The sequence below is a fragment of the Diceros bicornis genome, chromosome 18 (genome assembly GCF_020826845.1).
Source record: "Diceros bicornis minor isolate mBicDic1 chromosome 18, mDicBic1.mat.cur, whole genome shotgun sequence".
In the NCBI taxonomy this organism is placed as follows: Eukaryota; Metazoa; Chordata; class Mammalia; order Perissodactyla; family Rhinocerotidae; genus Diceros; species Diceros bicornis.
In genome coordinates this window covers 44,612,723-44,626,404 of record NC_080757.1, presented here as the reverse complement: position 1 = coordinate 44,626,404, position 13,682 = coordinate 44,612,723, and the positions used below count along the sequence as shown (strand labels likewise).

The 13,682-nt window shown below is 35.9% G+C and overlaps 1 protein-coding gene across 7 annotated transcripts in view; it reads left to right on the top strand.

Annotated features, from left to right (window-relative positions):
• The window catches only part of KANSL1 (KAT8 regulatory NSL complex subunit 1), a 188,748-nt gene that overhangs the window by 137,172 nt on the left and 37,894 nt on the right, over nt 1-13,682 (top strand). For 5 of the 7 annotated variants that reach the window (XM_058561274.1, XM_058561269.1, XM_058561271.1 and 2 more), the window contains 3 exons: nt 1,925-2,014; nt 9,841-9,953; nt 10,760-10,955. In XM_058561274.1, the coding sequence (XP_058417257.1) occupies nt 1,925-2,014; nt 9,841-9,953; nt 10,760-10,955 (399 nt within the window). The remainder of the gene's footprint in view (nt 1-1,924; nt 2,015-9,840; nt 9,954-10,759; nt 10,956-13,682) is intronic. The other 2 variants (XM_058561276.1, XM_058561273.1) reach the window with 1 other exon arrangement.

Below are 13,682 nucleotides of genomic sequence, written 5' to 3'. Positions count from 1 at the left end.
TTAAGTTGCATACAAAACTTACTAATATCCTATGGAAGAATAAAGTCTTAACCTTTGGATTTATGTTTTCAACTAGACGTAAATCAATTTTAACTCGTCAGTGTTCTAAAAATAAACATCCAATTTAAGGCATCTGGGCCGTAATCAATTATAGATATTGAGTAAAACAAAGTTAAATAATTTTTGGAAAGTCATATGACCCTTAGGTGGGTTTGTTAGATAATGTTCCAGTGTTACACCGAAAGGACATATAATCGTCTTTTTGCCTTATTTCAAAGTGAATAACTGTTTCTTAACAGAACCAATATATATCTGCTTTGGTTATGAACACAGTACAGATATTGCTGAATCTAACTTATTCTAAAGGGGCCAATCAGAAATTTGCCTGCTAGAGCAAAAATCAGCATGCTTCAAGGAAAATTAACTGAATTCAGGGTTTCTACAGCATATCATACACAATGTCTGTATCCAATAAAAATTTATAAGACAGTAAACAGGAAAATGTGATCCTTACTTATTAGAAAAGGTAACAATAGAAACTGATCCTGAAATGACTCAGAGGTTGGAATTAGGAAATAAAGACTTAAAAGCAGCTATTAAAAATGTGTTTGAAGATTAAAGTAAAAGATAGTGAGCAAACATATGGGAGAATCTCAGCAGAGAGGTGAAAACTAAAAAAGAAACAAATTAAACTTGTAGAACAAAAACTATAGATTTGGAAAGTACAGTATCCAAATAAAAAATTTACTGGTTGTACTTAAGAGCATATTGAAAACTACAGAAGAAAGGGTCAGTGAACATAGCAGATCAGTAGAAATTGTCCAATCCAAAGAACAGAAAGACTGAACATAGTCCTGGGGAAACAGTAAATATGTATATTTAGAGTTCCTGAAGGAGGAGAGAGAGAGAATGGTACAGAAAAAAAAAATTGAGGAAATAATGGCTGGGTATTTGAATGAAAAAGATTAATTTACAGATTCAAGAAACTTAGGGAATAGTAAGTATAAGAAATATAAAGTGGTGAAAATCCAAAGGTGAAGAAAATCTTGCAAGTAGCCAGAGGAAAAAAGGTAAATTTCATATAAGAGAACATTGATAATGATTGGTAACTTATCAGAAACACTATAGAGGGCAGAAAACAATGGAATGAGATATTTAAAATTGATGGGTGGGGGTAGGACCTGTCACTCAACATTCTATACACAGCAAAGAAAAAAGTTCTTTTAAAATAGATGAAATAAAGACATCTTTAGATAAAGGAAAGCTGAAAGAATTTGTTGACAGAATGTCTGCATGGAAAGACATTTCTTTAGGTTGAAGGCAAATAATACCAATTGGAAACTCAGATCTATGGAGAATAAAAGGAGAGGAAAAGATATACTTTATGAACAGTAAGCATAAGAAAGCTGTTGTTGGTATATTAATATCCGCAAAATAGTTTTTTTTTTTTTTTTTTTAATTTTTTTGTTTGAGGAAGATTTGCCCTGAGCAGTCATCTGTTGCCGGTCTTCCTCCTTTTTTTCCTTTTTTCTCCCCAAAGCCCCAATAGATAGTTGTATGTCATAGTTGTTCATCCTTCAAGTTGCTCTGTGTGGGATGCTGCCTCAGCATGGCTTGACGAGTGGTGCATAGGTCCACACCCAGGATCTGAATCCGTGAGCTCCGGGCCGCAGAAGCAGAGCACGCGAACTTAATCGCTACGCCACGGGACGGGCCCCAACAAAATAGTTTTTCTTTTTTTTTTTTTTAATAGTGAAATTTTTGTTGTACATTATTGTTTGTCAGTCACCATGTCACCCCTTGTGCCCACCCACCACCCCCTTGCCCCTGGTAACCACCAAACAGCTCTGTCTGTCCGTGTGTTGGTTTATCTTCCACAAATGAGTGAAATTATGCAGTGTTTGTCTTTCTCTTTCTGGCTTAGCACAAGTTTTTAAGACGAGTCATTATCAGAGATGAAGCACATTTTACAATGATAAAGGGATCGATTCATCAAGAAGACATAATCATAAAGGTGAATGTTTCAAATACATGAAGCACAAAATATATGCAACTAAAGGGATAGACAAATCCATAATCGTGTTTGGAAATTTTAACACTTCTCATTCAGTAATTGATATAATGACTAAACAAAAAATCAATGAGGATGTGAAAGATCCAAACACTACCAACCACCTTGACCTGATTGACATTTATAGACCACTACTTTTTACCCCACACTTCCCATCCGTACATTCTTGTGTAAAGTAGGAATAATAATAAAGTTTTTAGTCCCGTATCTGCATTTCCAGAATCCAGACATCTCTGAGAACCAAAAGTGTTTTTTCGCGTAAGTTCTGCATCAAACTCATTTGGTGGCAAAATTTGGCCTCAAGTGATACTTATGAGACTGTTTATATTTTTAATTATCCATACATTTTGAAGCAGAAATATTAACGTATTTGATTTTTTAAAATTTAGAATTCATTTTTTTAGAGCAGTTTAATGTTGACAACAAAATTGAGCAGAAGGTACAGAGATTTCTCATACATCCTCTGCCCCACACATGCATAGTCTCCCCCAGTGTCAACATTCCCCCACCAAAGTGGTACACTTGTCACAGTTGATGAGCCTACCTTGAAACATCACAGTCACTCAAAGCCCATAGTTTGTATTACAGTTCACTCTTGGTGTTGTACATTCTCTGAGTTTGAAATTGTATTTGATTTTAGAAGTACTTAGCTGCGTGCAGTGTATGACTTTTTAAAAGTGTATGAATTTCTGTAGCGCGTCTGCCCTCAAGGATCTTAGGTAAGAATGTGACTCTTCCTACCTGTTTAGGGTTGTTGATAATTAACTATTGAAGAAGTGTAACTGTAATAAACATTTGGTACAAGCTCTTTGTTGTTCCAGACTGCGCTGGAACACCTGTTGTTCCAGACTGCTAAGAAACACCTGTAAGTAGAACCAGATATCTTCTCTTGAGGGCTTCATGTTCTTCCAGCGGGCTATATGAGCAGGGGAATATAGTGGGGAAGAATGCTCTGTTTTTCTAAGGGAGGTTAGGAAAGGTAGCTTCATAGGGAAGGAGGTACTTACGCTGAGTCCTGTGGACTTGCTGAAGGATAGTGTGGGGAGTGAGTTCCAGCAGGGGAGGGCACTGCATGTGTAATATAAAAGAGGCTTGAGAAAGCTTGGCATTATAGAGGAACGGCAAATACTTTTCTATGATGGAGTGTTGGATGATTGGGCCAATTCATAGTGGATTTTGTATTTATCTTAATGAGCTTATACTTTATCCTGTAGGTGACAGGAAGCTGTAGAATGATACCAGATTTGTATATGAATGAAATTTGCTTCATTTATTAATGCTGGGTAAATTTTTCTTTGTTCTTTTTTAAAACTTTAAAAAAGATTATTTTAGACTTATAGAAAAGTTGCAGAAGTAGTACACAGAGTCCTCGCATACCCTTCACCCAGCTTCCTCTAGTGTTAACAGCTTCCTCAACCATTGTACAATGATCAAAACCAGAAATTAATATTGATATAGTACTATGCAGATTTTATTCAAATTTGACTCATTTTTTCACTAATGTCCCCTTTTTGGGTCCAAAATCCCACATTGTGTTTAGTTGTCGTATCTGTTTGTCTGCTCCAATCTGTGAGAGTTCCTCAGTCTTCATCTTTCATGACCTTCATGACACGTGTACTGTCAGTTATTTTGTATAATATTCCTCAAATTGGAGTCACTTGATGTTTTCTCATTATTAGAGGTTATGCATTTTCACAGTAATGGTACAGAAGTGATACTCTGCCCTTCTCAATACCCCATATTGGGGGTACATGATGGTGGTGGTGGTAGCTTTTTTCACTTGGTTAAGGTGGTGCCTGCCGGGTTTCTCCACTATAAAGTTAGTATTTTTCCCTTTGTAATGAATGACTATCTCATGGGGAGATACTGTGCAGCATTCTGTTGCTCATTTTACTTTAATCCACACTTTTATTGTCCACTGGTGTTTTTTTGCCTGCAGCAATTATTACTGTAGTGTTTACTAAATGGTGATTTTTTATCTTTTACATTTGTTAATTGGAATTCTGTTATGAAGAGCTGTCTTCCTCCCTCCCTCCATTTATTTATTTATTCAGCCAGTCATTCAGTTGTCTATATCAGAATGGATTCATAGATATTTATTTTTTGAATTATAATCTATTACTGTTATTCGTTCTGTTGCTTCAGTTGTCTCAACTTTTAGCATTGGGGCCTCCTTCAGATTGGCTCCTGTCTCCTTTCAGCATGCCCCCCTCATTTTTTGAGCGTTCACTTTCTGGCATGACAGGGTGTTCCAGACTCATCTTATACTTGACCTGCTCCAGTCCTGGTTGTTTTTATTGGAGATCAGGATTTAGAAACCAAGATCTGGGTACTAGTTGTGCTCATTGCTACTTGGTGTCATTGCTTCCAGGACTTCTCAACAGACAAAGCTAGAAAATAGATACATGTATGCTAACCCGTGCATACACACATCTATATTTCTTTATCCATCTCTATATATATTAAAAACCATGAGTTCATGCTAATACCAGTCTTAACACCAGAGCCTTCCTCCTTTCTTATTGATACTTTACGTGTTCAATCTTAGTACCAGATAAAGTAGTTTCATGATTGCCAACTCATACCCCTATGAGAAATATATTTACTAACCAGAGTACAGTATTGTGTACAGTATGTTAGCCCTATAAAATACAGTCAAAATGCTGTTTTCTGAACTTATACTTAGGTTAGTTCTTTTCTTCTTCACACCTTTCTTCTTCACACCTTTCAGTGTGAGTAGGTAATTGTTTTGTGATACACTTAGGTTCTATTGTTACTGCAGTATTCCACTTCTTATTCCCCCCAACACAAACATACACACAGTAGTTGATGTTTATTATTTATTTTTTGAATATGTGAAACATTACTACAGTTCTAAGAGTTGAAGCTCTACAAAGGGCTATCATCCCTACTACTGTGTTCCTATTTTCTTCCCCTTCTTTCCATCCGGTTCCCACCTCCTGTAGGTGGCCAATTTCATTAGTTTTTGGATGATCCTTCCTATAATTTTTTTGCTCAAATGAGCAAATATATGTATATTTTCTTATGTTCCTTTCTTTCTTATAGGAAAGGTAATTACTGGGTAAAGGTTTTTTAAAAGACTAGATTTAAAAGTGAAGAGGGTTTTTTTTTTTTGTTTTAGCAAAAGCATTGCTTCTGTGGCTTTTGACAAATTGACTTCTTAATTTGTGTTTGTTTGTATTTGTAAAATAAGCCTCACTCTTTTACCCTTTCCATACTTTATGGAAGTGATGGGGATAACAAGTGAACTATTAAGTGAAGGACTAATGCTTTCTCAGAAGAAAGGCATGCTAAAAATGTAAGCTATTGCTTTTTCTTTTTAAACAATTTGAAGTATAATCTTGCTACCATTGGGTAAGCAGGAACAACTTTCTTTTTCTTGAAGTTTTGCAGTCACCAGGGACAATGAATGGTGTGTTGTTGGTTCAGCAAGGGTTATGAGATAGAGAGTAGACAGAGAGATACTGGCTATTAAATATTTGATCCCCAGTATTAAAAAAACACTGATCCATTAGGGCTTTTAAGATCCTGTGGATAAGGAAGTTGAGCAATAAGAATTTATAAGGCTGTTTTTGCAATTACTGTATCTCTTTAGATTCTAGATGTATATTTTTAATAGTGTTGGTAAATATAAATCTTAGGTTTAGTAGTCTTTGCATTTGTAACAGCATTATGGTGATTGAAATTTTTAGAAATGAATAACTCAGAATTATTTTCAAATAATTGTATAGATTTTCTTTTAGCCTCAACATAGAGAAGTAGGAAAGTGAGGCACATGGTCCCACTTTACATATGCAGAAATTGAAGCCTAGGTGTGTAACTTGGAATTTTTAGAACATTCCACTCCCAATTGAGCACAATTTCCTAGTCATAGTGCTAGTTCATGGAAATGACTGGTATACTATTTATGGGCCAGCAATATTTTGGTGATTTTAAGCAAGACCATGCTGAGTATCATTGAGATAGGGAGCTTGAAACATGAAATAATTCATATAAAGTCAAAAACTAATTTATTTTGACCAAGGAATAAAAGTTGAATTCCTTACACTTAGCCTTTTCTTTCCATTTTGATGTTTGTCAGAAAGGCAATAACTAACCAGAACTGAACTGTTAAATTTTCTAGACGAACAAGTGTGGTACATTTAAGAAAATGGTATTTCAAACGGTTATGACATGACATTCATTGAATGACTAAAGTAAAAATACATGCACACGTACCTTGCAGGTAGAATTTAATTTATTATGCGTATTTAAGTATGTGCCTTTGGGTTTTTACCTGTTTACTTTCTCTGCTTTTTGGTAAAATAAATCCAGTGGGCGCGGGTTCTTAGACCCCAGAAGAATCTACCCCATGGGACCTCTTAATTTAATCTGTCTTTTCTTTAAGGACTCTTTGTCACACTGAATTGGTCTGGCCAGGAGGGTGGAGTAATGAATCAGACAGGTGCCTGTTTTATATGAATAACAAATTTGAATCTCATTACTGTGTTATTCGTTTTATTCCATACACTTGCCCTTTCAGTCAGGGAAAGAAATCACTTCCCTAGCCCTCCTTGCTACCTTTAACTCTAAGATTGCCCCAAAAGGTAATCCCCTGGGGCTCTGCTTTGGAAAAAGGGGGATTACGGAAGCACTTGATTTACCACTGCAGCTTTTCTTCTTTTTTCTTTCTGGCTGTGGGATGCATGTACCCACAAGTGTATCTGAACATCAAATAAAATTCGAGAGAAGCTCTATAATAACTCCTACTTTCTGTATGCGAGAGCCTTAAATTCTTTGATCCTTTTTACAGTTTTCCATTGGATAACAGATATCTGAGTCATGCTTTAGTTTCCTGAAAATACTTATGATGTACACCACTGCAGTAGTAATGATCAAGCTCAAATTAGTATGTGGATTTAACATTTGCAAAGTGTTTGTTGATGTTTGTCTGCCCTCTGTCTTTGCAGTCTTTTGGACTGTGGGATAGGGAGTGTTCACTTTGTCTTAAGGCAGTGTGAATGCATTTAAGAAGCTCTAAGTAAAATCGCATGTATTTGTGAGTTCTGTTTTTCTTTGTCAGATCGAACACTGTTGGAGGATTGGGGTTAATATTTTAAACTCTTTGCATTTAAGACTGAGTGATGAACCTAGTTGCTCCAATGCCCTGCTTTTGGATCTCACTGTGATTACAGGATATCCCAAGGTCTCTAGGCAGATTCTTCCTGAATATTCAGTGCCTCCTTGTATGGTTGAGACTGGAATTCAGGCACAGTCTCTGACGTTCATGCTCTTGATTGCTGACGGCTTTTATATGCTTGACAGACATTTCTGTGTTAAATAGTGTTTTGCCTATTGACTTCAATTTCAATTTGGAGGGCTGAATTACCCTCCAAATTGTTCGAGTTCCTCTAAGAAAATCAATAAACTTCACATTGAAGGTTGATAGTATTTAAATATATGTATCTGTAGGCATGAAAAACAAGGTAGGCTACTAGCAGTAGTTAGCTGTAGGTGGTGAGATTACTGGTGATTTGTCCTTTTTCTTTAGACTCTCTTTTTATAAGCAAGATGAATTTGTTTTGAAATGAGATTTTGTTTAAGAATGGCAACATTTTGTCTTGACAGGTGTCCTTGCACTTAATTCTCCCATAAACCCTACAAAATAAACCTTAATCAAATGGAGAGTCAACCTGTTACTTAAACATGGCATGGCCTTGTAGAACATGTAGATCTATAAATCAGATCTCTGCCATTATTTAATGCTAAAAGCTATTATTTTAAGTGAATGTGAAATTGACAGAAGTTCTTAAGATGAAATATACTAGCAAAAAGTTCATAGTCACAGCATTTTCATGTTGAAAGGAAACTTCTTCATCTAAACTGGAACTTCTGAAATCTAGGAAAGCTGTAACATGCCTGAAGTCACAAATCTGCTAGTTAATGCCAACCTGAATCTTAAATCCTTCTGATTTTCCAGTCCTTTGTCATACCATAATATTTATTTGGGATTTTTGAGTTTCCCCCTTAATAGTAAATCCTCACTAGCATTCAGGAAGATATTTGAGTTTATCTATTTTTTCAACGTAAAAATATTATCTAAATAAAAAGAAAATTTTATACCTCTTTAACTATATTTTTTTAATTTTAATTTAAAGTTATATTTTAACTAACTACCTCTAACAATATTTTTGTCTTGTCATTATCTATGTACATTTTTAGTCACAAACGTATTTTGGATTTAACTCTTTTCCATAATCATTTCTAGTAAAGGACTGTATTATTTTTTATCTTTAAATATTCTTCTGGCCCAGAGAAAGAAGAAATATCCTTTATGATTATTTTTAATATTCTGATTTGGTATGCCACAATTTGTAACTATACCTCAAATGTTGAGCATTTAGGTTACTGATAGATATCATTGCAGTGACCACCTTTGTGTATAAGATTTTGAGGGATGTGTTTGTTATTTCTTAAGATAGATTTTTAGGATTGAGTAAAATACTTTGTCAGAAGATAAGAAGATCTTTATGACTCTTGCTATTTAATACCTCATGACTTTCCAAGAGGAAATCAGTGTAGTTTTTAAGGCAGTGTAGTTTTTAAGTGTAGTGAGTATGTGTGCCAAATTTACTGTATTTTGGCAGCATTGACGAATGTAATTGTTCAGGACATTCATGATATCATAGTAGATGTGCAAGATATCTAACAAGAAAGAACATTTTCCTAATGTTCACTTATTGTAGTTGACTTATATGTCTTGTCTGTTCATATACTTCGATCTAGCTCTCTGGATAATTTGTTTTAAACTTTTTAATTAGCTTCCCAACCTTATTGTCCTTTCTTGATACTTGTTGACAACTACTCTCAGGTCTGCAGAACCTTTGGTGTTTTCTCCATGAAGGTGTAAAGATCGAAAAGAAGTTCAGCAACACTGATAAATAGAATTTCAGCCTGAAAATATTGGCTTTGATATGCACTGATAGCGTTTACAAGAAGGAGAATTTTAGAACACCTCAAAGTCAGTTTGAGTGTAAGGAGACAAAGACCACAGCCTTTCTCTGGTATTCCAGCAATTCCCAGAGCTGAGGGATAACTGCATCTATGGCTTTTTTTATATGTACCTCGGAGACTCCACTTGATTGACATCTCATAGCTTCCTCTATCCCTTTTGAGCATAGTAAATATATAATTTATTTTGAAATAGTGAAATTTAAACTTTTCCACATTTTCCCACCTCCCTTTTTTCATTTTATATTCTAAGCATGTATTTGATTTGTTTAGTCTAAAAATAATAGTTAACTACCTGATAACATTATAATTAGTTATTCATTGAGATTTCATTAAACAAAATATGGTTTTCTTGAAACAAGCTTCCTGCATACACTGTGAAGTTAAGCAGATATTAACTACATTTAAATTTCTTCTTAGTTGTCTTGGTACTGAACTTATGTATCCTTCTTGACCCATAGTTGAAGACTCTTGTTACTATGTAGTTCTTTTGCTAAGCTTCTGTTGCATGGAATCATTAGGTCATTTTCCTGTCAGTAGGCACATATTACTTTGTCTGTTAAATAGTTCTTCACCCCTTTTTTCCCCAAAGCAAAAGCTAATTCTCTTAGTTATTCTTTTTATAGTCATACGATTTTGTTTTTCAAGTTAGTTATCAGAAATTTTAGGTGTTTCATTTAAGTGAAATGGTACTGCTTTTCAGGCTGGGTGCTGTTTTTTAAATGTTGATATATATTTTTATTTTTCTTCTAATTCAGATCGAGTCTGTTTCTCAGCCAATGGAAAACCATGGTGTCTCTGGTCATCCTTCAGAGTCATTGTCGGCCAAATCATGTGGAGCACTGAGACCTGTCAATGGAGTTATTAACACGTAAGTTTTATCTCTTCTACTTCTTCCACTGGGTAGGCTTGTAAAAGATGAGTTTGGGGCTCTTAGTTTTCCCTAGCCAGGACTAACCCTGGGTTAAAGAAGCAGAAGCCTTATCTCTTAATAATGTTTTGCATGCTTCCTACTGTAGCAAGTATATTTTAATTAGCATGCTAATGTATTTCCCTTTTACTTACTGTGGCCTGAATTTGACTCAGCATGGAGAAAAATAAAAGGTCCTGCAGTTATTGTAAATCATTGCAATTGGTCTTAGTCTTGGTAGAATTCCTCAGAAGTGTTTTCATAAAATCCTCTACTCTAGAACAGATTAGATTCCTAAAGGCTGTGTTTGTAAATCTGTATTTATGAAAGTTCAAGGACTCCCTCTACAAGTGAACAATGTGTACACATCCCTAAATGTTGAATTTTACAGGGGAACTGATTCTCAGGCAGCTCATTAACATTTGCGGAATTCATCATTTATTTACCAGTTGCAATTTTCTAGACTTTATTCATATGTCTGTTGTAGAAGAGAACTTAACCACTAGAACCTGAGTTCTTTACTTACTGGCTTTTGCACGTTTCAGACATGATGGAGTTAACGTCCACCAAGAGCCTTACAAATAAGCACAGACACTGCATACACACTTCGATTGGCAGACATCAGCATCAAGAGATGACTTGCCTCTGCTCTAGAATACTTGTTTGTGTCTGTGAACATTTGTAAGGAGAGGAAGTTGAACCAGTGTTAGAGACTTTGTTTCCTTGTGTCTTCTGAGAAGTGAATGTTCTTCCTTCCTCTTGTGTAGACTTCAGCCTGTCTTGGCAGACCATATTCCAGGTGACAGCTCTGATGCTGAGGAACAATTACATAAAAAGCAACGACTGAATCTAGTTTCTTCATCAACTGATGGCACCTGTGTGGCAGCCCGAACACGTCCTGTACTGAGCTGTAAGAAACGGAGGCTTGTTCGACCCAACAGCATCGTTCCTCTTTCCAAGAAGGTCAGTACCAGTGAGACTTGGTCACTGTTAAACAGTGAGCCAGATGCTCAGATAGAGGTATTAGTCTCTTGCCAACTTTGGTTCATTTAACTAGTGTTTTCCAAACTTGGCTAACCACTAAGGTTTCTTGAGGAGCTTTAAAAAATTCTAGGTTCCTGAGCCCTGTTTCCTAGAGATTCTGATTCAGTTGCTCTGGAATTGGGCCTGGGAATCTTGTTTTCAGAAAACAAAAAGCTCCTAGGTGACTCTTCAGCCAGGTTTGGAAACCATTGGCTTGAGCTTTTTAATAGAAATGGGAGAGAGGAAGTTTAATCACTGCCATCAGCACTTGGAAGGAGAGTGTTGTGCCTTCTCACTTGTACTGTTATAACTAGAAATGGCAGTGTGGAATGCTTCCTTTTAAATAAAGAATCTCCATTAAAATTTTATATTGATGTTACTAACAAATGTTTGTCTTCACAGAGAAAATGGAGATTAATTCACAACTGCGGGAAACTTTTGATTGCTGACTCTTCAAATAGCAGAGTAGCATTTATTCCAAAACTAATGAAACAATACTCTAGTAAAATTAATACCATGCAGTGGTTAAGAGCATTAACTTTGAAGATGATAAACTTCGGTTTGAATCATGGTACTGCCACTTAGTAGTTTGGGATCTGGAGCATGTTAACACCACCCCAAACCCCAACACCCCTGAGATCTCATAGGGTTGTTTGAGAGTTAAATGAAATATATGTAACGTGCTTACTGCGGTGTCTGGCTGGTAAGTTACTAGTCCAAAGTGGCTGTTACCACTTTTGTTTTTGTTTGTTTATTCACTCATTTGGCAAATATTTATTGAGCTCCTACAATGAGCTAGATCTGTTCTATGCACTGGGAATACAACACTAAACAAAAACAGACAAAAAGCATTACATCATGAAATATTCGAGTGGGTAGAGACAGAAAATAAACGAAACAATAAATGAAGTGTATGGTATGTCCTAAAATGTTAAGTGCTGGGGAGGAAAATGCAGCAGAGGAAGGGAATAGGAAATGTTTGGGAGCTCAGATGGAGAAGAGGTAGGTAAATTAAGCCTTGAGGCATTCTAAGACTTGGAGATTTGAAAGATAAGGAAGAGACAGGGAAGGAGTGACTAGTGAAGTAGAAGGAAAACCAAGAGAGTGGTTTGTGGAAGGCAAGTGAAGAAACTGTTTCAGAGAGGGAGGAGTGATCATCTGTGTTAAATGTTAAATGCTGTAGACAGGTCAAGTTAGATTAAGACTGAGAATTGACCATTGGATATGGAGGGCCAAGGTAGTTGGAGACCTTTGTGAGCAGTTTTGTTAGAGCGAGAGAGTGAAATTCTGATTGGAATAGGTTCAGGAGAGAATGAGAGGGAAGGAATTGAGAGAACCATGATAAATAACATTTTTAAAGAATGTTTCTATAAAGGAGAGCAGAAAAATAGCCTGTTTGATTCAAGGGAGGGAAATCTTTCTTAGGATAGAGCTATTACAGTATATTTGCTGATGAGAAAACTGATGACAAAGGAGAGGGGAGAGGAGAGAATTGTTCGAGCCATTAATATCTGGACAGTGGATTTTCAGTGCTTGCCTTGTTTTGTTATAGTATGCAACTGGACTGTATAATCTTGCTATAAGCTTTTTTAAAAGAAAGTATTACAAGTGAAGATTATCAGGCTGTACCATTTCTCTCTCATCTATTTCTCAGACTGCCTGAATTACCAAAATACCAGAAAAGAATAAGATATTTGGCAGGTTTCTCATATTGACCTTGGAGTCTCTCTGTTTTCTTGTTAAGTCATATAAATCTAAATTATTTTCTGAGAGGCTGAAGAGTTGATAGTGGGAAAGCAAAAAAACAATATATTACTGTCAGGTATAAGAAAGTGGTTTTTGGTTATGCCCTTGATGGTTAAACCAAAAAAACCCAACAACCTCTTGGGGAAACAGTGTCGTTCCTCTGTTTTTTGACAGTTTGCTAGCCACTGTGTTATGATATCTAGGGGTGTTATAAAAACTTTCTGAAGTATAGAGTGGACTCCTGGATTTTTTTTCTTTCTTATCTGTAAAGTAGCAAACCTTCCTTGTTGCTATTGACCATAGCTTAGCTGCTTCTGGTCCATGCCTAAAAACTAATGTACTTCAGAAGGTACATACAAATTTTTAAAAGACATATAGAGCATACTAAAGACTCTTTGGTTCCAATGCCAGTTTCTAAAACACTCTCATCTTGACATGGAAAATAAGACAAATAAATTGAGTTTGGGAAATAAACCATTTGCTGAATAGCAGCAATACTATTATAGCATTATAGCAGAAATGCTGGAGTTCTGCCAGATTGGAGACAAAGGCCATTCTCTCTTTCTTGGTTGCTCACTGTGTCTCCCACAGCTCCTTGCTCAGTGATATTTGCTATTGAGCAAGCATCTTACCTTCTATCATCTTGAGGTGCTGGATTTGCCCAGCGAATTTATTCAGCAATTTTTTGTGTGCCCACTGTGTTCCAGATATTCTTCAGGTCACCTGGGTTTCATTAGTAAACAAAAGTTCTTGTCCTCATAGAATTTACTTTCTCGTGGCAGAGCTAGATAGCAAAGAAGTTAACAGATAAATCATTTTCTGATATTGGTAAATGGCCGTGAGTTCACATTTATTGTAATAAGATACTGAAGAAAGGAGAATCTTAACAGGAACCATGTTTCTGGATTAATTCAAATTACC